The 22,048-nt window shown below is 35.2% G+C and overlaps 1 protein-coding gene across 1 annotated transcript in view; it reads left to right on the top strand.

The window, feature by feature from the left end:
* Positions 1-22,048, top strand: part of GPHN (gephyrin) — a gene marked incomplete at its 5' end in the record, with an annotated part of 109,967 nt that overhangs the window by 7,658 nt on the left and 80,261 nt on the right. The window contains 4 exons of the mRNA XM_008576317.1: positions 3,288-3,343; positions 11,794-11,913; positions 13,485-13,543; positions 14,733-14,886. Of these exons, the coding sequence (XP_008574539.1) occupies positions 3,288-3,343; positions 11,794-11,913; positions 13,485-13,543; positions 14,733-14,886 (389 nt within the window). The remainder of the gene's footprint in view (positions 1-3,287; positions 3,344-11,793; positions 11,914-13,484; positions 13,544-14,732; positions 14,887-22,048) is intronic.

Here is a 22,048-nt window from a genome sequence, read left to right as displayed (position 1 = left end):
ACCGAGGGTTGCGATCCCGTTGCCGGTCCCCGTTACGGGCGCGACACCGAGGGTTGCGATCCCGTTACCAGTCAGTAAAAAAAGACAAAAAAAGGAAAAAAAATAGATATTTTAAAATAAATATCCGAGGGTTGCGATCCCGTTGCCGGTCCCCGTTACGGGCGCGACACCGAGGGTTGCGATCCCATTACCAGTCAGTAAAAAAAGACAAAAAAAGGAAAAAAAATAGATATTTTAAAATAAATATCAGGAAGTTAGATAGATTGATAATTATCTTTCTCTCTTTGTAAGAAATAGTAAGCTTTTGTGTTAATGTTAAATCAAGACCTCTGTGGTTCACTGATATTTTTTCCTTTAGTTTTCTCTTGGTCTGAATTTGTCTGTGTTCAATTTGATCTTAATAGTACTCTTCCTCAAAAAGGGTAGTCCATGGACCAACAGAATTGGCATCAGCTTGTTAGAAATATAGAATCTCAGGCTCTCTCCCAGACATAGTGAATCAGAATCTGTATTTTAACAAGATCTCCAGATGATTTATATGCACACTAAGAGAAACTCTGTTATGAGGAAAGTGATAAAAATACCTCCTGTGTAGGTACTGAGAACCTTCTATATAGTTCATTGATTGAGACTTCCTCAGTCAGCAATATAGAGACACATTTACAAGGTGGAAAGGTTCAGGATAAGGTGGAGAACTTGTTTTTATACATTCATTAATATGATTCTTTGGTTAATATCTGTCTCCCAGTACATCAGTGGCTTTAAAATTTTTGTTTTAACCACACCCATGGGAAGAAATACATTAAATACATTATACATCACAAGGTAATGATATACACACACATATATAATATATACAATAAATGTAAGTGTACATACACACATATTTAAGCAAAGCAGGTTTTATTAAGCAATAGTCATTCTTACCATGTGTGATGAAATATATTTTCTATCCCCTTTCATTAAAAAATTGTTTAAAAGTTGATTTTATAGTCCACCTGCGTTTGTAATTCAGAGTTTGAAAAACCTTGCAACAGACTGGCACTGCATTATAATAGAAACAATGCCCGATTTTACTCTATACTCTGTCCCCAGCCCCTAATATGACACTTGGGGCATAGAAGACACTTTGTAGAAATTTATCAAATGAATAAAAGGATTGAGCAGCTTTAAAAGGTACTATTTTTAAAGTATGATTGTCCCCATTTTTATGAACAAGAAAACTGAAGGTTAGAGAGGATTAGTAATTTTGCCAAAAGTCCCAAAGCTAATAATAGGCAGAAACAGGATTCAGCTTTGTTTTACTCTGAAACCATGCTAATTTCCCCTTGTTCTGAAAATAAAAAGAGAAAATGTCTAGGTTGCTATGGGAGGTGGCAAGCTGATAATTATTTGTCTATTTTCTAATAGAGAAATAATTAAAAATAGGTATATTATATTTGATGTTTTAATTTTCTACAGGAAGAAAGTCATCATTTGTTTTGAGTACTGCAAAAATAAGTTAGGGGATAGATTAAACAAGATTGGTAAAATTTTGATAATTGCTGAGCCAATGAGTTCTATGTCTATTTTAAATTCTTTATTTTAAAAAAAGTTTTTTTAAAAAAAGAATTCATGAAAGTGATAATAAAAATAACATTGCAGGAAATCTATTCTAGTTTTTACAAGTGAACACTGAAAATATAATAGGATTCAAAAAACCACAAGAGAGCCAAGAGTATTAACTGAGATAGTACCTGTAAAGCACAAGATACATCTAGTGAGAGAAGGGACTTAATGTTTATTTTTGTCCCTCTCCACATTATGTTCACCAAAGCCATCTGTGCAAAAAAGTGACCCATTGCAAGCAGTATTTTATGTATGCTTTAAAGAAACAATTTCATGTGTCTTTTTAAGAGGGAAAATGTTTTATTATTTATCAGCTTGATTGCAAATATAATTTAAATATTTATATATAAAATGTTATCATTTCTGTATATATGCCCCAAACCTTTACCATATGCAGATGACATGAAGGTGTAATGGTCATGATCATAAAACTCATTAGATAGGGATTGCCTTTCCAATAGTATTGGTCTGAAAAGCACATCATACTTCAAGAAAACGCTTTTGAATCTCCAAGAATATTTTTTCATCCAGCCATTATACTGTATGTAGAAAGAAACAAAAAAGATTGGATAAGAATTTTTTTTTTCCTTTTTGTCTTTTTTACTGACCAGCAACGGGATCCAAACCCTCGGCGGGAGCGCCGCCGCACTCCCAAGCGGCACACTCTCCAGTGCGCCACCGGGCCGGCCCAAGAATTTGTTTTCCATCCCAATTCTGGAAATGTTCTTTCCAATTTAAAAAGTAAATAACCAGTGCAAAATGTGATGCAATACTGTCTATGTATTCTGGTTCAGATATAGTGTTTTGATCCTACCGGGCCGGCCCAAGAATTTGTTTTCCATCCCAATTCTGGAAATGTTCTTTCCAATTTAAAAAGTAAATAGCCAGTGCAAAATGTGATGCAATACTGTCTATGTATTCTGGTTCAGATATAGTGTTTTGATCCATTATATATATTAAAAAGTAAAAATAAATACCATGCTGGGAATTAAGAGACTGAATTTTAGTCCTAGCTCTACGAGAACTTTTCTACCTGAGTTCGTTCATTCTGTAATTCATTCCTTTCAATTGTCACATGACAAAAAGAATACAGGATACTTCAAAAAGTTTATGGAAAGATTCATATTATCTTTTAATTCTATTTTCCACAAATGTTTTGAAGTACCCTCATATATGCCTTTCCTATTCACTGGGTGATTATGAAGACCAGACTGGGAGATAAATTAAAAAATAATATGAAGTAAAAAATTTTATAGAAAAATATAATATGGATATATATAGTGATAGATTCATATTATATATATCTGTGAGTGTGCACACGCATCACACATACGTATACTTGGATAAGGTGGTATTTATTTAGGAGGATAGGCTAAAAGCACTTCCTATTAGAAAAGCATAAGTGTAGAAATTATGGGGGGATAGGAAGGCCATCTCCAGTGACACCAAAAAAGGGCACAATTAGGACCACATGTATTGCTACTTGTGAGTTATGGATGCCAAAGATCAAACCAATAGTAACAAAGCCATCGTCTAGTCTAGGAGATCAGAAAAATATTCCACTCTTCTGATGCCTTATCAAATAATTTGAGCCAAATTTTAGAATTCCAATACTAGGTTCTTGTTCCTTGCTGTAGGTCCATACTGATGCTTGTTCTTGGCTCTGTTCCATCTCACAGCTGCTGATGGCCCAGGAGATCGTTTCATCATTGGGGAATCCCAGGCTGGTGAACAGGTGAGATTCGTAGGCTTAAAAGGCACTGAAGATTTCAGCTTTGTGGACTTTGGCATCTAATTCTACATATCTCCTATCAGTGTAGTGGAAATCTTAAAGAGGGATTAGTCAGAAGGTTATTGAAGAGATAAAAGGATAGTTCCCACAAGAACCAAAAGAATTATGTCTTAATTTAAAGAATCTATAGCTATTAATATTATGGCATAGTGGTGTTGGTATGTCTCATAAACATGCCCCACAAGCATTTTCCAGCCCTGTCATTGGATGATTCTTTCTATAAAACAAACCGATGTCCTGAATAGAAGTTTTAAGTGATCTTTTCAGACTTTTCCCCAACTTGTGTTACAAACAGGAAAATTTAGAAGATGCAGATTATTGAACCTCTCTAGATAATCATTTAGATTAATTTTTCTCATTAGGGAACTAGCTAGAGAAACGGTATACGTATATTTCTATTAAGAAATGAAACAATAATGGGCACAATAGAAGTACAATAGAAGTCCTCTTATTTGATACTTTTGAGACCAGTAATTTGCCATTTAATTGAAAATAAGTTAATGTGGGAAATTATTTTATATCTTTAAAATAAATATAAAATCTAACTTAAATAAATGAACATCTACTTGTCAATAATTTGATGGAGAGCTAGGCTTTTTTTAAAATTACTATACTATTTGAATTTCAGTTGGGTCTTTCTTACCATAAACAACACCCAAAATGCATTGTCTATGATTTCCAATGTTGGTTTCTTAAAAATGGAGAAAAACACTTACTAAACATAGAAGTGCAGAATCCTTCTAGATGTTTATTATATTTTTTACACTTTTTCACAGTTGCTTCACCCACACCTAATTGACAGCATTTCTTTTTTTTTTTTTTTTTTGGCGGGGGCAGGATCAAACCCTGGACCTTGTTGTCATCAGCATTACACTCTAACCAGCCAAACCAACAGCATTTCTTTTTAACAGCATTTTTTAATGGAGATTTTCAAAAAGTTTTACTAAATTTTTATAGAAAAATAACTTTTCACACTTGTATATCATTGGTTTATGTAATATTTATTTAAGTTGCATAATTTGATAACAACTATTGCCACAAACTGGCACAAACAAGTTTGGAAGCAAACTCAATTGGTTCTTGGAGCAATAGTTTACAGGTATACAAGAGAAGAGTCTAACAGCTTCAAAGTTAAAATGCACTGTGGCCATCACTGTTTAAGAGGAAATAGGATCTGTCAAACCAGTGAGTTACGAAGGTTGGTTAAAGAGCTCCTACCTTATTAAACAGAACCAGAGCAGGACCAGAACACTTTTCTTTTTGCTCTTCTGCTCAGCTTCAAAGTTTCCTCTTCCTGGGTTGGAATACTCAGCTGCTACTACCAAGCACTCATAAACACTACATAAAAATACAGGTGGCAAAAAATCAATAAATAATTAGAAATAAATAAAGGTGTCAGTTTTGTCAAAAGCTATGTCCCATGCCTTTTCTTCCTTGGCTTAGCATGTACTTCCAAATGTGCTGACAATACAAAGAGGTTAAGAAAATGTATAGAAGAAAGATGGTGCCAGTGGTGGTGACCCTGGCTCCCTCATTGCAGCATCCAAGCATTGAAGAGATCCATGTACAGGTCTCTGATGCTAAGCCTGGCAATGTAGTGATAAGATCCTTGTCCATGCTGCATACAGGCTGACTTTTGTCCTCATGACCATTTTCCTAACAAAAAGAACAGCGAGGCTTGATTCTTTCTTATAAATGACTTATTTTGTGATCTCATTATTTATTTGATTTGTTGGTACCTATTTCCATCAGCAAAGGACATCTAAAGCATCTATGTTTATAACAATGCCACAAAATAGCAATTATTCAAGCACTACTTACTTGATCTTCAGTTGAGTCTGTCCAACATTTATCAAGCAAGGTGCTAGGTTCTGGGAATATAAAGTATGATAAGACATAATTACTACTCTTAAGGAGTTTACATCTAGTAGAGGAGGCAGAGTATAAACAACTAAATATAATAGAGTATGCTAGATTTTAACCTAGTGGTATCAGTCAAGTGCTATGGAGCATGAAAGAGAGGTTGAGCATTTCAGCCTGTGAGGGTAAGGGAGATGACATTGAAGTTGGGTCTAAGAGAGTTTCACAAAAGCAGAAATGGAAAAGGGAAGTTCTAGACAGAGAGAACAGTATAAGTCAGAGGTGTTTAGAAAAATTGCATGGAATGCTTAGGGAACTGCAGGTGGTTTTTATAGCCACAGCCTAATATACATAGGAATAGGTAGCAGATTCTTAAGGGCCCTGTGGACATCTTAAACCTTATTTAGTGTCATTTACTATTCAGTTGTACTAGAGAACTAGGAGCACAAGAAGAGTTGTGAAACTTAAATCAAAAGTTGCTAACTTCTTGTAAGTTCTTATAAAAGTTTGATGGGAAAAAGATCAAAGCTATATAAGGTAAGGAAGCTTTTCTTCAAAGTACCTGTAATGTTTTTTTATCTATAACTGATGTGTCACACATACTTTATAGCAATGTCAGAGATCTTGCAAGAGCCAAATTGCTCCCTTATGAAAAGTACATGCACTTGAGCATTGGGGTGCCATTGTGTACAATGAGGCAGTGATTTACAAAACAGTTTCTTGGTGTAATAAGATACTTGACCTTAAATCACTTATAGTCTGGTCCCATTGATAACACTGGACACTTTGAAAGAAAATTTATGTAATTATAAAGTGCTACCATTAGACAAAACTCCGAAAGTCCAACCCAATATCTCCATTAAGAAAAAGTCAATATTTTTATTGTTTTTACTCTATATAAAGCCTATAAGGAATATCAATAAAAATAAAAAGGAGAGAATAACTACCATTCTTAATCTAAGGGAAATATTTCATGTATTGCTATAATATACCATTTCAGTTGATTTGATTCAATTGCAGCTTATATGTCTACTCTAACAGGACAAAATATCTTTAACACTGGGTTTAATATATGTGAGCTGGTAGGAATCCTTCACCTACTATTTAGAATTGCTGATCTTAGAGAAGAACCAATTTTTCTTTTTTTTTAAAGATGACTGGTAAGGGTATCCTAACCCTTGATTTGGTGTTTTCAGCACCACGCTCTCCCAAGTGAGCTAACTGGCCATCCCTATATAGAGATCTGAACCCATGGCCTTGGTGTTATCAGCACCACACTTTCCTAAGTGAGCCACGAGCTGGCCCAAACCATTTTTTATTTTTTTTATCTAATAACCACCCCCAAAAAAAACACATCTTAGAGTTGGCATAAGCCAAGAATTGAAAAAATTAGAGGTCCAGTCACAATAAAACTGAAGATAAATCTACAGTAGATAGTACTTTGAACCTGACTAGGTTGCAGCAGAGCTGTAGGCTAGTTTTTATCTAATAACCACCCCCCAAAAAAACACATCTTAGAGTTGGCATAAGCCAAGAATTGAAAAAATTAGAGGTCCAGTCACAATAAAACTTAAGATAAATCTACAGTAGATAGTACTTTGAACCTGACTAGGTTGCAGCAGAGCTGTAGGCTAACACAGTTAAGCTTAAGAAGCAACTGCCTTAAGATTTCCTTATTATTCATTTTCCACCTTGGCCAAAAAGGCATATTCAGTAAAAGAAGGATTTCTTGAGGTCTACATTAAATGTCTTGTTCCTCAGGCTCAGAAGATAGTTTTGGCTTTAGCACCTCTACTAAAAAACACATCTATCATATTGAAATTTTAAAAGCTTTTCATTAAAAATCACTGCACTGAAAAATGTTCACGTATAGTGGATTAAGAGATGTCCCAGACAATAAATAGTATCTGAGACTGAAAATCATAAAATTGTTTAAATGCACTGGGCCAGGCCGGCCCGGTGGCGCACTGCTACAGTGCGCCGCTTGGGAGCGCGGCAGCGCTCCCACCAAGGGTTCGGATCCCACATACAGACCGGTTCCCGCTCACTGGCTGAGCAAGGTGCGGGCGCAACACCAAGGGTTGCGATCCCGTTGCCGGTCCCGGTCCGGTACGGGCGCGACACTGAGGGTTGCGATCCGTTGCTGGACACGAAAAAAGACAAAAAGGAAAAAAACAATAAAAATAAAATAAATGCACTGGGCCCTAAATTTTTCATTTCAAATACTACACATTATCTTGGTGGAAAATTACATTAAAATGTAACAGTTCTGAGTAAGCCTACAAATCTTTTGTTCAAAGAACAGAATAAGGGGATATAAGGTACATAGCTCAATGCCAGATCTGAACCCAATAATCTCTTTCTGCAATGACTGTAGGAGTAAAACAGGGAGAACACTAGAGTTGTAAGCCAAGAAGGAATGCAGGAGGGCCCAAGGGTAGCCCCCTCCACCCAGAAGCAGAGCATGCCGGAGGTCCTAGGCAGGGACCAAGGGCAGCCCCCCTACCCAGAAGCAGGCAAGAAGCAGAGCACACCTGGGATCCTAGGCAGGGGCCAAGAGCAGCCACCTCCACCCAGAAGCAAGCAAGGAGCATGCCCAAAACACCACTTCCACACAAGTAGCTCACCACAGCCACAGCCACAGCAGTAGCCACATTTGTCATACAGGTGGCCCACCAGACACTCAACTGCATTGACACAAGGAGAGTTACCAGCAGAGACCAGAAAAAAAGGGGGATATCTCTCTCCTCAATGCCCACTCCAGAGTAATAGAAGTAGCAACTGCTCTACCAGATAACCAGACATCAGCATAGAGATGCTAGAAATACAAAAATCCAAGAAAATATGACACTACCAAAAGAATACAGTAATTCTCAAATACCAGACCCTTTAGAGCAGAAAACACTTGAAATGACTGAAAAGGAATTCCAAGCAACAATCTTAAGGAAACTCACTGAAATACAAGAAGACTCGGACAACATAATGAAACAAGAAAAAAATCCAGGATATGAAGGAGGAAATTTACAAAGAGATTAATATCTTTAAAAACAGTGTAGCAGAACTCATGGAACTGACAGATTCACTCAGCAAAATAAAAAACATAACCAATAGCTTAAGCAGCAGGCTAGAACAAATAGAAGAAAGAATTTCTGATCTTGAAGATAGTTTTTGCAAAGTAACCCAGGCAGACCAAAAAAAAAAAAAGAAAAAAGAATTTTAAAAAATGAACAAAATGTCACAGAACTAGCAGACACTTAAGAGCACAAACATCTGAATCATGGATATTCACCTTAAGCACACAAACATTCAAATCATGGGTGTTCCAGAAGGGGAAGAGAAAGGAAAAGTCATGGAAAACCTATTTGATGAAATAATAATGGAAAACTTCCTAGGTATAAGGAGAGACATGGACCTTCAGATCCAGGAGGCTCAAAAATCCCCAAACAGATTCAACCCAAAAAGATTTTCTCCAAGACACCTGGTAGTCAAACTGGCAAAGCTCAAAGACAAAAAATCTTAAAAGAAGCAAGAGAAAAGGTATAATGGAGCCCCTATCACAGCAGACTTCTCAACAGAAACTCTACAGGCTAGAAGACAGTGGGATGATATATTTAAAATAACAAAAGAAAAAAAAACTGCCAGCCAACAATACTATACCCAACAAGGTTATCCTTCAGCAATGAGGGAGAAATAGTGTATTTTCCAGACAAACAAAAACTGCAAGAGTTCACCACCTCATGACCAGCCCTACAAGAAATCCTTAAGGAAGTTGTGCATCTGGAATTTGAATAACAATAATCACTACCATGAATACACAAGAAAAAACCCACTGGTAGAACAAAAATACAAATGAGAAAGAGAAAGAAACTAAATCTTAACATCACAAAAAAACCATAATGACCATGTAATAATGTCCCTGCTTTATCTCTGATTTTGGTAATTTCAGTCTTCTCTCTTTTCTTCATTGTTCATTCTAGATAAAGGTTTGCAAATTTTGTTGATCTTTTTAAAGAATCAACTTTTGGTTGTGTTGATTTTCTCTATTGTTTTTTAATTTCCTATTTCATATATTTCTGTTGTAATCTATGTTATTTCCTACTTATATTTGCTTCTGGTTTAGTTTGCTCTTTTTCTATTTTCTTAAAGTAGAACTTTACATTACTGATTTGAGATTTTTCTTATTTCTAATATAGGTGTTTACAAGTGTAAATTATCCTCCAAGCACTGCATGAGCCCTGCATCCTATACATTTTGATATGTTGTGCTTTGATTTTTATCGCAAAGTACCTCTAATTTCCTTGTGATTTTTCTTTTTACCCATTGTTTATTTAGGAGAGTGTTGTTTAGCTTCCACACATTTGTGAATTTTCTAAATTTCCTTCTGTTATTGTGGTTAAAGAACATATTTTCTATGATCTTAGTCTTTTTAAATGTATTAAGACTTGTTTTGTGGCCATAAATGAATAAATAGATGGATAAATGAAGGAATGCATACTTCATGTAGTTGTTATGATAACAAGATGAGATCATATACATTCATTTATTCATTCATTCTGGAAATATTTATTGACTACTGTGTGCCAGACACTTTCTAAGCCTTGCGGTGATAGAGCACTATGTTGGGGAAAGGAGTTATTAAAGAAGATTAATGCAGAGACTATTTCCAGAATATGACAGCATTAAGAGAAATCAACAAAGGAGTATGAAGCACCAAGTTGCTAGCAACAGTGACATTCCATTACTACCTCTAGGTCTGAAGGAGCAAAGAGAGACAGTCGGGGGCTGGCCAGTTAGCTCAATTGCTTAGTGCATGGTGCTGATAACACCAAGATCCAGGGTTCTATCCATGTACCAGTCAGCCACCAAAAAAAAGAAAAAAACCACAAAGGGCATCAGTGGTACCTGAACCTTGGAAGATTCATATCTTTGTGAGAGACATCCAACAGGAGCTTTAGCCCTCAGCAGTAGAGATGTCATATCACCAAACTGCTACCCAGCAGGAAAAGAGCAAGGGGAATGAAACTCCTACTTTTCTCTCCCTCCTGCTCTCTAATCTCTTGTTGGCCTCTCTCATTAGCTGAACCAAACCTAAAGTCAGAGTGATGGTAACCTAGTTAAAACAGGCCATAGAGGTCAGCCTTCTTGGCCACAGCACAGGGTAGAGGAAGATGATGTAACCTAGAGAGACAAACAGAAAAAACAAGTCTCTGTCTTTGTAGGGCTTATATTCTAGAATATATAATGAAGTTAACCATGTACCTAGCATAGATTGTGGGTTCAATGCATAATATTTATTGTTCGTGTTGTCTGCAGCAATAATATTATGGACAGAAGATTTTTAAGGCTTTTCTAATAAATAAATTTCCAGTATTACATTTTACTTCCAGTGGTGGGATATTTTTTCTTAACCATTCCCTAAGGAGTGTTTGTTTTTGTTTTTTAAATTTTATTTTATTATATTTTATTGGAAAAAACACGTAACATTAAATGTATCACCTTAACCATTTTTAAGCATACAACCCAGTAGTGGTAAATATATTCACATTGTAGTGATTTCAGATTTTAAATATTTATGAAGCAGGTATCTTTGGAAAGATATCTTCTTTTATTGGGAAATTAATATTGTCTCAGGGTTTTCTTTTAGGGGAATTTGAAACATTCCTTTTCTAAGCTCTGACCTAAATCATGGCATCTGACAAAGTGACTCTCCTGAGGTTCAAACTCTCAGATGAATCTTACAGAAATATGCTTTTCCCCATACTGCAAAAATTTAGCAGAGCAGGTCCTCACTCTTATATAATCCACATAAAAGCTCAGACAATGAAAATCTTGATTTTAGTTTTCAAAAATAATGTTTAACGCAGATCATTACAGACACTGGAATCATTTTTTAATGATTTGATTACATTTGCTAGACTTTCACTATTTTTTAAATTTTTTTTAATTGATGTGTAATAGTGTACATATTTATGGGGTAGAGAGTTCATTATCAATTGATAGGTAAGCTAATATGTTTTAGAAGGATTTGCAAGAGCAATAATTAAATGATATTTCTGGCTTGCCTTTATTTAACAAAAAGTTTACTAAAACTTTTGGTTCTGTATTTCCCAAACATCAGAACTTCAGTAAATTACCAAGGTACTGGTTTTTCATAATATCCTACAGCCTAGCATTTTTTTTTTCTTATAGACCCTCAAATCACTATACATATATTAAGAAAATTTACATTATTTTAGTCAGAGGCAATAGTGGCAAATGCAAGAGGCACTTCTTCAAAAAGGGCACCAAGAAAGACACCTACTAGTCATTTACCTTAAAATATATACAAAGTCAGCTTAATTCAAATTAAAGCCTTTTTGGTGTGAGTGCACCTGTTTGTGGGTAGATTTTATTACATTGGCCCCAAATGAATAAGATTGTAAGACTTTCTTTTATGGTATTTTCCTAAAAATGTTACAACCCCTGCAGACTTTTCCTTTGCAGCAGCAAAGTATATCAACTGTCTTTTTTGTGTTTTGTGTTTGTATTTCCAGCCAACTCAGACAGTAATGCCAGGACAAGTAATGCGGGTTACAACAGGTGCTCCAATCCCCTGTGGTGCTGATGCAGTAGTACAAGTGGAAGATACTGAACTTATCAGGGAATCAGATGATGTATGTCATCACAAGGTCTTATCGTGCTGTAGTTCCTATAGCAGTATTATAAGTCACACCCATTTTCTACAATGTTTGTGATATTAACCCGGCTTTTTGGCTATACCAGGATCTTACGCTGTATGGTGTGTGGGTCTCCAATAAATAAGAAATTGCGTTCGGCTTGAAAATTTTTTGTTATAGGAGGGGTTTTTATAATCATTGCTATTATTATGGCAGAATTTGAACCATATTTGATCCAAGAAATTTCACATGCAAACAGGAAAGAAATTATATCAAGATAGAAGAGCAGAGATATTAAGAGCTGACATACCTTAGCTGAGAAACTTGTCATTGAGACTAGCTTCTGATAAAATGTGAAGGCTTTCATGAAATCATTTAATAGAGAAGAATTTAGCAAAGAACACTTGGGCAAGTTCTTGAATATTATACTAAGCCAAGCATTTGAACCAAATGACACTTTCACATCCAGTTTCCTATTAATTCAGGGAAGAGCTGGACTACCACATGACAGCCTGGAAATATTAAATCTATATCATTTCCCCCTCCTTTGCCTCCAGCAAAGGATGCTGGGCTCTTCTTGGGTGTAAGCAGGCCCTTTCTCATTGGAACTAGTGGCAATCATGGAAACCAGAGTATCAGCCACTAATAAAAGTAGAATAGATTCAACTGAGATTTTAATGACTGGCTGTCTTACTTGTTTTGTGAAGAAGTTTAAGATAGTTTATATTTCAAAAGCTGAGATTAAAAATAAATATATATTCTCTTGGGCTGGGTAGATAGTAAAATTTGACCATGCTGAGAGACAAGTAACTTTTCTTCATCTGGAGATTTTCTTTTTAATCACCTTCCCGTATGTAGAACTTATAAAATTCAACTCTGGGCATACAGATCATGTTGCCTGCTGTTAAAACTGTCCAAGCAGATTTATTGTCATCGGGGAAGCCAGTAGAGCACTGAAATCCAGAACACATGTATCCACAGACTCTGCTAGATGACAAGACATAGTTCCAATGTGTCAATATTATTCACAGCCCATAAATGTAAAATTGGTGATCAACATTAATTTATAGAAACCTGTCAGACAAACTGTAAGTCCTTCACTGAAATTTCTGCAAGTATTTGGGAACCTTGGTATGGTACTGAACTCATGGTCCATGGGAACAGAAGAGAGAGGTTACCTCCATGCACGTTCACTTTGTTTGAGAAGCCATATGCATATATACATATATATTCCTAGAGAATGCTACTTACAAAGTAAGATTATATACATATATATTCCTTGAGAATGGTACTTACAAAGTAAGGTTCAATATTTAAATTTTAAAGAAGATGAAAATTAGAGAAAAATTTTTTTTATTTATTTACTGGCACCAAACCTAATTTTTCAGGAACCTGTGTTACAAATTCATAGTATTTTCTAAGGGTTTAGCAAATGGCTTTCTGTTTCTCTATATTTGTATCTATTTGGGGCCTTTCTGATGATAAAAACATATGAGTAGCTAAATTATACTGACCAGAAATTCTGTTAGATTGTTTTGTTTAAATTACATGACCTGCTCTTATTATAGGGCACTGAAGAACTTGAAGTGCGAATTCTGGTGCAAGCTCGACCAGGCCAAGATATCAGGTAATTTCAGAATATATAGAATGGATAGCCAACTTTTATTATTTGTACATGATCATGAACTCAGAAGGGCATGGCTGTTATAAATCTACAGCTATGTCGGTTAGCTGTTAGCCTTCAGGACTTTAAAAAGAGGCAAAATGAATTTTCTGAATTCTACATCCCATGTCTGTCCTGCCTACTTTCTAATGAAGATGGTAAGGAAGTAAAGTCATGAACATACATAATCCACAGTTAATTCTACCCCTACATAATCCAGAATTTTCCAACTTCACCCCTAGATAATTCAGAATTTGGTATTAACACAGACAATCCCAGAATTGGGTATTTACACAATTAACTGATGTCATCTTCTCTACTGACTACCGACAGTTATGGAATAATCTGTTGCTGCTTATGTACAAAGATGAGACTACTGTCCTACCATAAATAGTGTGTATTCTTTAAATTATTTTTCTTACATGGAATATGTTTACCTGATTCCATTGATACTAATATGCTCAAGATTCCCTTACAACAAAGCTGCACTTCTCCCATCCCTATGGCATCAGGCCAAGGTGAATGTACCTCTGTGGGCACAGAGCAGGACCAAAGTGATCTAAATGGAAATTACCTCTACAGCTATAACCTCATTAGCATTATTCTCCTCACCTCAAAGCTAACCAGCTATAGAACTCTTATTATTAATGCCATAAATATTTTCATACAAATCCCTGCCTTATATTAAAGAAAGTTTGTAATTGGTGATTTTAACTAATAACTTTATAATGTAGTACAAAGCAAGTCGTAAATAATTTTCAAATATGAAATAACATATTCCAGTTTGGTGGGTAAATATTTTCATACAAATCCCTGCCTTATATTAAAGAAAGTTTGTAATTGGTGATTTTAACTAATAACTTTATATTGTAGTACAAAGCAAGTCGTAAATAATTTTCAAATATGAAATAACATATTCCAGTTTGGTGGTAAAAGACACAAACCCTATTTCTGTCTTTTGTTGTGCAATTTTACTTTAAAAATTAAAAAAAGCAGAGTTTTTATAATCTCTTTATTTCATTATTTTGCTCCTGCCTCATCTCTTGACTTTTCTCTCCCTTGAATGTCTTCGCCCTCTGACACTAAAGTTTCCTCTGAGTTGAGAAAATGATATTCTTAGTCATACTGCTTATGGTTCTGCTTTCACTTTCAGACCCATCGGCCATGACATTAAAAGAGGGGAATGCGTTTTGGCCAAAGGAACCCACATGGGCCCCTCAGAGATTGGTCTTCTGGCAACTGTAGGTGTCACAGAGGTTGAAGTTAATAAGTTTCCAGTGGTTGCAGTCATGTCAACAGGGAATGAGGTAAAAAAAAAAAAAAAAAATGGAGGGGAGGGCACTCATATAAAGGTATTTCTGATGTTTATTCTGTTTTGTAAATAGAACATGACAGATTATAGTTTTTACCAATGGGTTCACATACCTATAACAGGGAAATAAGTTGGTCTCAGGATAGTTCAAGTACAGAAGATGAGAAGAAGGAGGAACTAGAAATTACATATTAAGAAATATTTCTTTCCATTTTTTAAAGTGAAATATTACAACCAATGGCCTTTCCACACACTCAGTACATGTAAACAAAGAATGTTGGTTGCTAGCTATAGATATTAAACTGTGCAAACTCAGCCTATTAGGACAATGAATTATACCCATCCTGGTGCTGAAATGTCGGGTCACTTCTGTGTGGGATATCATCAATGAATCAGGACACCTTTCTTCTTGTTAAAAGTTCCATGTGGTCTTTAATCACCAGGAGAAGTTTGATAATCAGATTTTTTTTCTCTAAAGATAGCATCTCTAGTAGCATGCTATGCAGAATGTATCAAAATTTCATTTCAGGCCTGATTTAGAAAGGGGAATTTAGTCAGTCTTTTTCTGAGAATTCTTGGAAAACTTCTTGTTTCCTGTTTTGTTTAGGTTGTACAAAACTTCAGTCAGAGGCTCTAAGGTCAGATTGGGAATACTAATAAGTGAATCTACTGGAAATTCAAAGCCATACAGCCAAATCATAAACTATTGAGGTTTTAAAAAGTAATTCCTGTAGACCTTACCATTAAAGAAAGGATTAACCAGACTTCTTTCTCTCTCTTTTTTTCTTCTTTTTCTCTTTTTACTGAAACATGGAAATTGCACATGCTTTGGGGGTACATTCTGATGTTTTGATTCATATACATGTTGTATAACTATCAGGTCAGGCTAGTTAATATAACCATCACCACATGCGTTTATCATTTCTTTGTGGCGAAAACATTCAAAAGCCTCTCCTCTAGCTATTATGTGATATACAAAACTTAACTGTTAACCATAGTCACCCCACTGTGCCATATAACACCAAAAATTTTCCTCCTATCTAATTGGAATTTTGTATCTACTGACAAACCTCTCCCTATTTTCCCTGTCCCTCCTCTTCCCAGTTTGTGGTAACCACTGTTCTACTCTCTGTCTCTATAATATCAACTTTTTTTTTTCAATTCCACAGCATGTGGTATTTGTCTTTCTGCTCCTGTCTTACATCACTTAACATAATGACAACCAAGTCCATCCATGTTGCTGCAAATGACAGGATTTCATTCTTTTTTATGCCTGATTCCATTGTGTATGTATACCACATTTTTTAAATTCATTCATCTGTTGTTGGACACTTAGGTTGATTCCATATCTTGGCTATTGTAAATTGTGCTGCAGTGGACATGGGAGCACAGATATCTCTTCAAAATACTGACATCATTTCCTTTAGGTATACCCAGGAGTGAGATTTCTGGAACAAATGGTAGTTCGATTTTTAATTTTTTTAGGATCCTCCATACTGTTTTCTGTAATGGCTGTACTACTTTATACTCCCACCGACAGCATGCAAGTGCTCCCTTTTCTCGACATCCTCGCCAAGACTTGTTTTCTTTTGTCTTTTCAATAATAGAGATTCTAACCAGAGTGAGGTGGTATCTCATTGTTGTTTTGATTTGCATTTCCCTCATGATTACTGTTGCTGAGCATTTTTTCATATGCCTGTTGGCCATTTGTATATCTTCTCTTGAGAAATGTCTATTAAGGTCCTTTGCCCATTTCTCAATTGGGTTATTTGTTTTTTTGCTGTTGAGCTGTTTAGGTTCCTTATTTATTTTTGATATTAACCCTTTATCAGATGTGTGGCTTGCAAACATTTTCTCCCATTCTGTAGGTTGTCTCTTCACTCTTTAAATTTCCTGTGACATGCAAAAGCTTTTTAGTTTGATGTAATCCTGCTTATCTATTTTTACTTTTATTGCTTGTGCTTTTGAGGTCTTATTTAAAAATTCTTTGCCCACCCCCATGTTGAGGATTGTTTCCCCTGTATTTTCTTCTACTTGTTCCATAGTTTGGGGTTTTACATTTAAATCTTTAATCCATTTTTAGTTGATTTTTGTATATGGTGAGAGGTAGGCATCTAGTCTCATTCTTCTGCATGTGGATATCCAGTTTTCCCAGCATTATCTACTGAAGAGACTGTCTTTTCCCCAATATGTATTCTTGGCACCATTGTCAAAGATCAGCTGGCTGTAGGTGTGTGTATTAGTCTGTTTCTGTTGCTTATAACAGAATTCCTGAAACTGGGTAATTTGTAAAGAAATGAAATTTATTTCTTACAGTATTGGAGGCAGGGAAGTTCAAAGTCCAGGGAACAGATCTTGTGAGGGCCTTCTTCTACAGCAACACAGGGTGTCACATGACAAAAATGGACTGAGCAAGGGAGCTAACCTGCTCACTTGCTCTCCTTTTAAAACCCTCAGAACCATGCCTATTACTCCATGAATGGGTTAGTCCATTTTAAGGCCTCACCACTTTAAGGCCCCACCTTTCAAGTATCATAATAAGATTTCCAACCCTCTTAACAATGTTATAGTGGGGATTAAGTTTCTAATACATTAACCTTTGAGGGACATATTTGACCCATAGCAGTGTGTGAATTTATTTCTGGGCTCTCTATTCTGTTCCGTTGGTCTATGTGTCTGTTTTTATGCCACTACCATACAGTTTTGGTTACTATAGCTTTGTAGTATAACTTGAAGTTAGATAATATAATGCCTCCAGCTTTGTACATTTGTTTCAGAATTGCTTTAGCTATTTAAGGTCTTTTTTGGTTCTATATGAACATTACAATAGTTTTTTCTGTTTCAGTGAAGAATATTATTGGTATTTTGATAGGGATTGCATTAAATATGTACATCACTTTGGATAGAATAGCCATTTTTACAATATTAATTCTTCCAATCCATGAACATGGGATGTTTTTCCATTTATTTATGCTCTCTTCAATTTCTTTCTTCAAGGTTTTGTAGTTTTATTGTAGAGGTCTTTTGTCTCCTTGGTTAGGTGTATTTCCAGGTATCTTATTCTTTTTATTGTAGTTATTGTAAAAGGGATTTTTTTAAATTTCTTTTTCATACAGTTTGCTATTAGTATATACAAATGCTGTTGACTTTTGCATGTTAGTTTTGTTTCCTGCAACTTTACTGAATTTGTTTATTAGTTCTAACCATTTTTTGATGGAATCTTAAGGTTTTCTATATATAAATCATGTCATCCACAAACAGGGAGTTTGACTTCCTTCTTTCCAATTTGGATGCTTTTTATTTCTTTCTCTTGTCTAACTGCTCTGTCTAGGACTTCCAGTACTATGTTGAATAGAAGTCAAGAAAGTGGGCATCCTTGTCTTGTTCCTGTTGTAAGAGGGCAAGCTTTCAGCTTTTCCCCATTCAGTATATTAGCTGTGGGTTTGTCATATATGGCCTTTATTGTATTGAGGGACATACCCTCAATGACTAGTTTGTTAGGGGTTCTCTGGTTAGCTCAGTTGGGTAAAGAGCCATGTTCTAATACCAAGGTCAAAGGTTTGGATCCCCATACCAGCCAACCACCAAAAACAAACAAACAAAAAAAGACTACTTTGTTAAGAGTTTTTTATTATAAAGGAATGTTGAATTTTGTCAAATACTTTTTCTGTGTCAGTTGAAATGATCATATGGTTTTTGTCTTTCTGTTAATGTGGTATATCACATTTATTGATTTACATATGTTAAACCATCCTTGCATCCCTGGGATAAATCCCACTTGACCAGTGAATGATCTTTTTAATATGCTATTGGATTCAGTTTGCTAGTATCCTGTTAAGAATTTTCGCATGTATGTTCATCAGGGATATTGGCCTATAATTTTCTTTTTTTGTTGTGTCCTTGTCCAGTTTTGGAATCAGAGTAATACTGGCCTCATAAAATGAGTTGGGAACTATTCCCTCCTTCTCAATTTTTTAAAATAATCTGAAGAGAATTGACATTAGTTCTTTAATTATTTGGTAGAATTCAGCACTGAAGCCAACATGTCCTGGGCTTTTCTTTAATGGAAGACTTTTTATTACTGATACAATTACCTAACTTGTTAATGGACTATTCAGATTTTCTGTTTCTTAATAATTTAATTTTGGCAGATTGTATTTGTCCAGGAATTTATGCATTTTTTCTGTGTTACCAAATTTATTGGCATATAGTTGTTCATAATAGTCTCTTATGATCTTTTGTGTTTCTGTGGTATCAGTTGGTTGTAACATCTCCTTTTTTATTTTTGATTTTATTTATTTAGGTCTTCTCTCTTTTTTTGTTGGTTAGTCTATCTAAAGGTTTGTCAATTTTGTTTATCTCTTCAAAAAACCAACTCTTCATTTCATGGATCTCTTCAATCGTTTTTTCAGTTTCTATTTAATTTGTTTCCATTCTGATCTTTATTATTTCTTTCCTTCTGCCAATTTTGAATTTAGTTTCTCGTGTTTCTACTTCCTTTAGGTACATCATTAGGTTGTTCATTAGAAATCTTTCTTCTTTTTTGAAATAGGCATTTATTGCTATAAACTTCCCTCTTAGAACTGCTTTTGCTGTATCCCATGGGTTTTGGTATGATGTGTTTCCATTCTTATTTGTCTCAAGGAATTTTTTTAATTTCCCTTTTAATTTCTTCATTAACCCAATGATTGTTTAGAAGCATGTTGTTTAATTTCCATGTATTTGTAATGTTTCCAAAGTTTTTCTTGTTGTTGATTTCTAGTTTTATACCATTGTGGTCAAAAAAGATACTTGATATGATCTCTATCTTTTAAAATTTGTGTAGACTTATTTTGTGGCCTAACGTGATCTATTCTGGAGAATGTAGTCTTTGCTTATTCTAGTCTATCTTCTATCATTTTCTTGACCACTGTCAGTAACAGCAGCCAATACAAACAAGTTTGAACTTTAGATATATAAAGTCTGTCCAAGATTTCTGTATAATTTTCTTTGGTGCCTGCCACAAGCAACTGCTGTGATAAAATCTGGAATCTTTAAAACCCTGTCCCCACTAATAAGAGAAGGAAAGAATAAGAAGTTGAATGCCTACTATGACCAGTATTTGTCTGTTTTATGATTCAAGCAACTTTATGAGGTTAATATAATTATCCCTCATTTTTTTCTGTTTCTTTTTTTTTAATTGAAACATAACCGATTGTACATATCTGTGGGATACAGAATTGAATATTAATATCTGTGTGTAATATGTGATGCTCAAACCAGGATAATTAGTGTATGCAACGTTATACAATGTGATCGTTTTTCATAGTATCCCTTATTTTATGTAAGAGGAAATTGGAACTCAAAAACAAAGCAACTTGCCCATATATGTTGTATAAGTGGTGGAGACTGGTTCCCCCAAGTCTTCTGGCTGTACTTAATGACTTTTTTCCAGTATACCGCAATGCTTCCCACTAGAGCATCCTTAATTTTTTTTTCTCCAATTTTTCAATGGCAACATCTAAAACCTATCAGATTAGGTAATTCATTACTCTCTTCTATCTATACCATACTTTCTGTCCAGATTAAAGACCATGGTTCACCACTTTAAAGTTGCCCTCACTAATACTTCAGATACCTTTACTCCCTTAATCTATTTCCTTTCTTACTATGCTAATGCCCAAACTAAATAACTCCATCCTCCACTTTCTCCATTTTTGGCCCCAAGCAGAAACACATTACTGAAGAAATTCGTAGAACTGTGATTACCTGGCCCACTACGAATGTCTGCCATTTAATATCAACCTGGCACTAAAAGTTGCTTGATAATTCTCTCGTAACTGTCTTGTTGATTTCCTAGCACATTCCTCCCATGGGTAATTTATTCATACATTCTATACCCTCTTTAAACCTCATTAGCAGCACTATTTTATCACTCCTGGTGGATGGCCTCACCACCTTTATGGAAAAATGAAGCTGCAAAATATTTGTCAAACTGAACTATGAAGTCTCCCTCATCTTCCCTTCTCTTTACCTCAAAATTTTTCCCATTTCTTTAGCTATCTTCCTTTCTTCCAATCTAAGAGGAAAAGGTACTTTTCCAAATATATAAAGATTACCATATTATTATCGTAAGAAAATCTTTACCTAAACACCCTGTTGCCTCCTTGACTACTGCATTATTCCCCTCCTATTCGCTATTAGATTTGTTGAGAGGTCTGTACTTACTACCTTTCCTTCCTCACTGTCGACTTTCCCTTAAAACTTCCTAATCTGATTAGTGCCCCATTATTACAGAAACTGTTTTCCTGAGTACACTAATAATCTCCTAATCTCCAAATACCTTCTGATATTCATCCTCCTTAACCTGTGTACACCATTTGCCATCAGTGACATTCCTTACCCACCACCTTGAAACCTTCTCTTTCCTTGTCTTCTGTGTCTACAATTTTTTTCTTTATCTGTTGTTCCGTACCTTTTTCAGACTGAAATGGAGTATTCTCCAAGATTGTGCCCTCTACTGTGTCCTCCATTCTCTCTAAACTCTCCCTTGGAGAGTTCCTCTCATGTAATATATACACAGATAATTTCCCCTATCTGTAGTCCCAATTCTGATCTCTTTTGTAAGCTCAAGCCTCCATTTTCAACTTTCTTTGGACATTTCTACCATTACCTGATCTCCCTATCTTTCCCTTCCTAACACCCAAAGAATAACTCTTTCCTGACTTGCCTCTTTTTATAATAGTATCACTGTTCCCTGAAACTATTTTTACAAAGATCATCTGTGACCTTTTTTAAATCGTTTTTAGATTTTTTATTGTGGCAAATTTTATGTAACATAAAATTTAACATAATCATTTTTAGGAGTAAATTCAGTACTATTAAGTACATTCACATTGTTATACAATCAATCTCCAGAACTCTCATCATCCTGCAAAACTGAAATTCTATACCTCTTTAACAACTCTCCATTCCTCCCTCCTATCCAGCCCCTAGAAACCACCATCCTAGTTTCTGTCTATATAAATTTGACTACTGTAGGTACCTCATATAAGTAGGGTCATAGAGTATTTGTCTTTTTGTAAGTGGCTTATTTCCCTTAGCAAAATGTCCTCACATTTGACCCATGTTGCAGTATGTGTCAGAAGTTCCTTCCTTTTTAAAGCTGAATAATATTC

This window comes from Galeopterus variegatus, unplaced genomic scaffold (assembly GCF_000696425.1).
Source record: "Galeopterus variegatus unplaced genomic scaffold, G_variegatus-3.0.2 Scaffold1325, whole genome shotgun sequence".
Taxonomy (NCBI): domain Eukaryota; kingdom Metazoa; phylum Chordata; class Mammalia; order Dermoptera; family Cynocephalidae; genus Galeopterus; species Galeopterus variegatus.
This window is presented reverse-complemented; position numbering and strand designations above follow the sequence as displayed.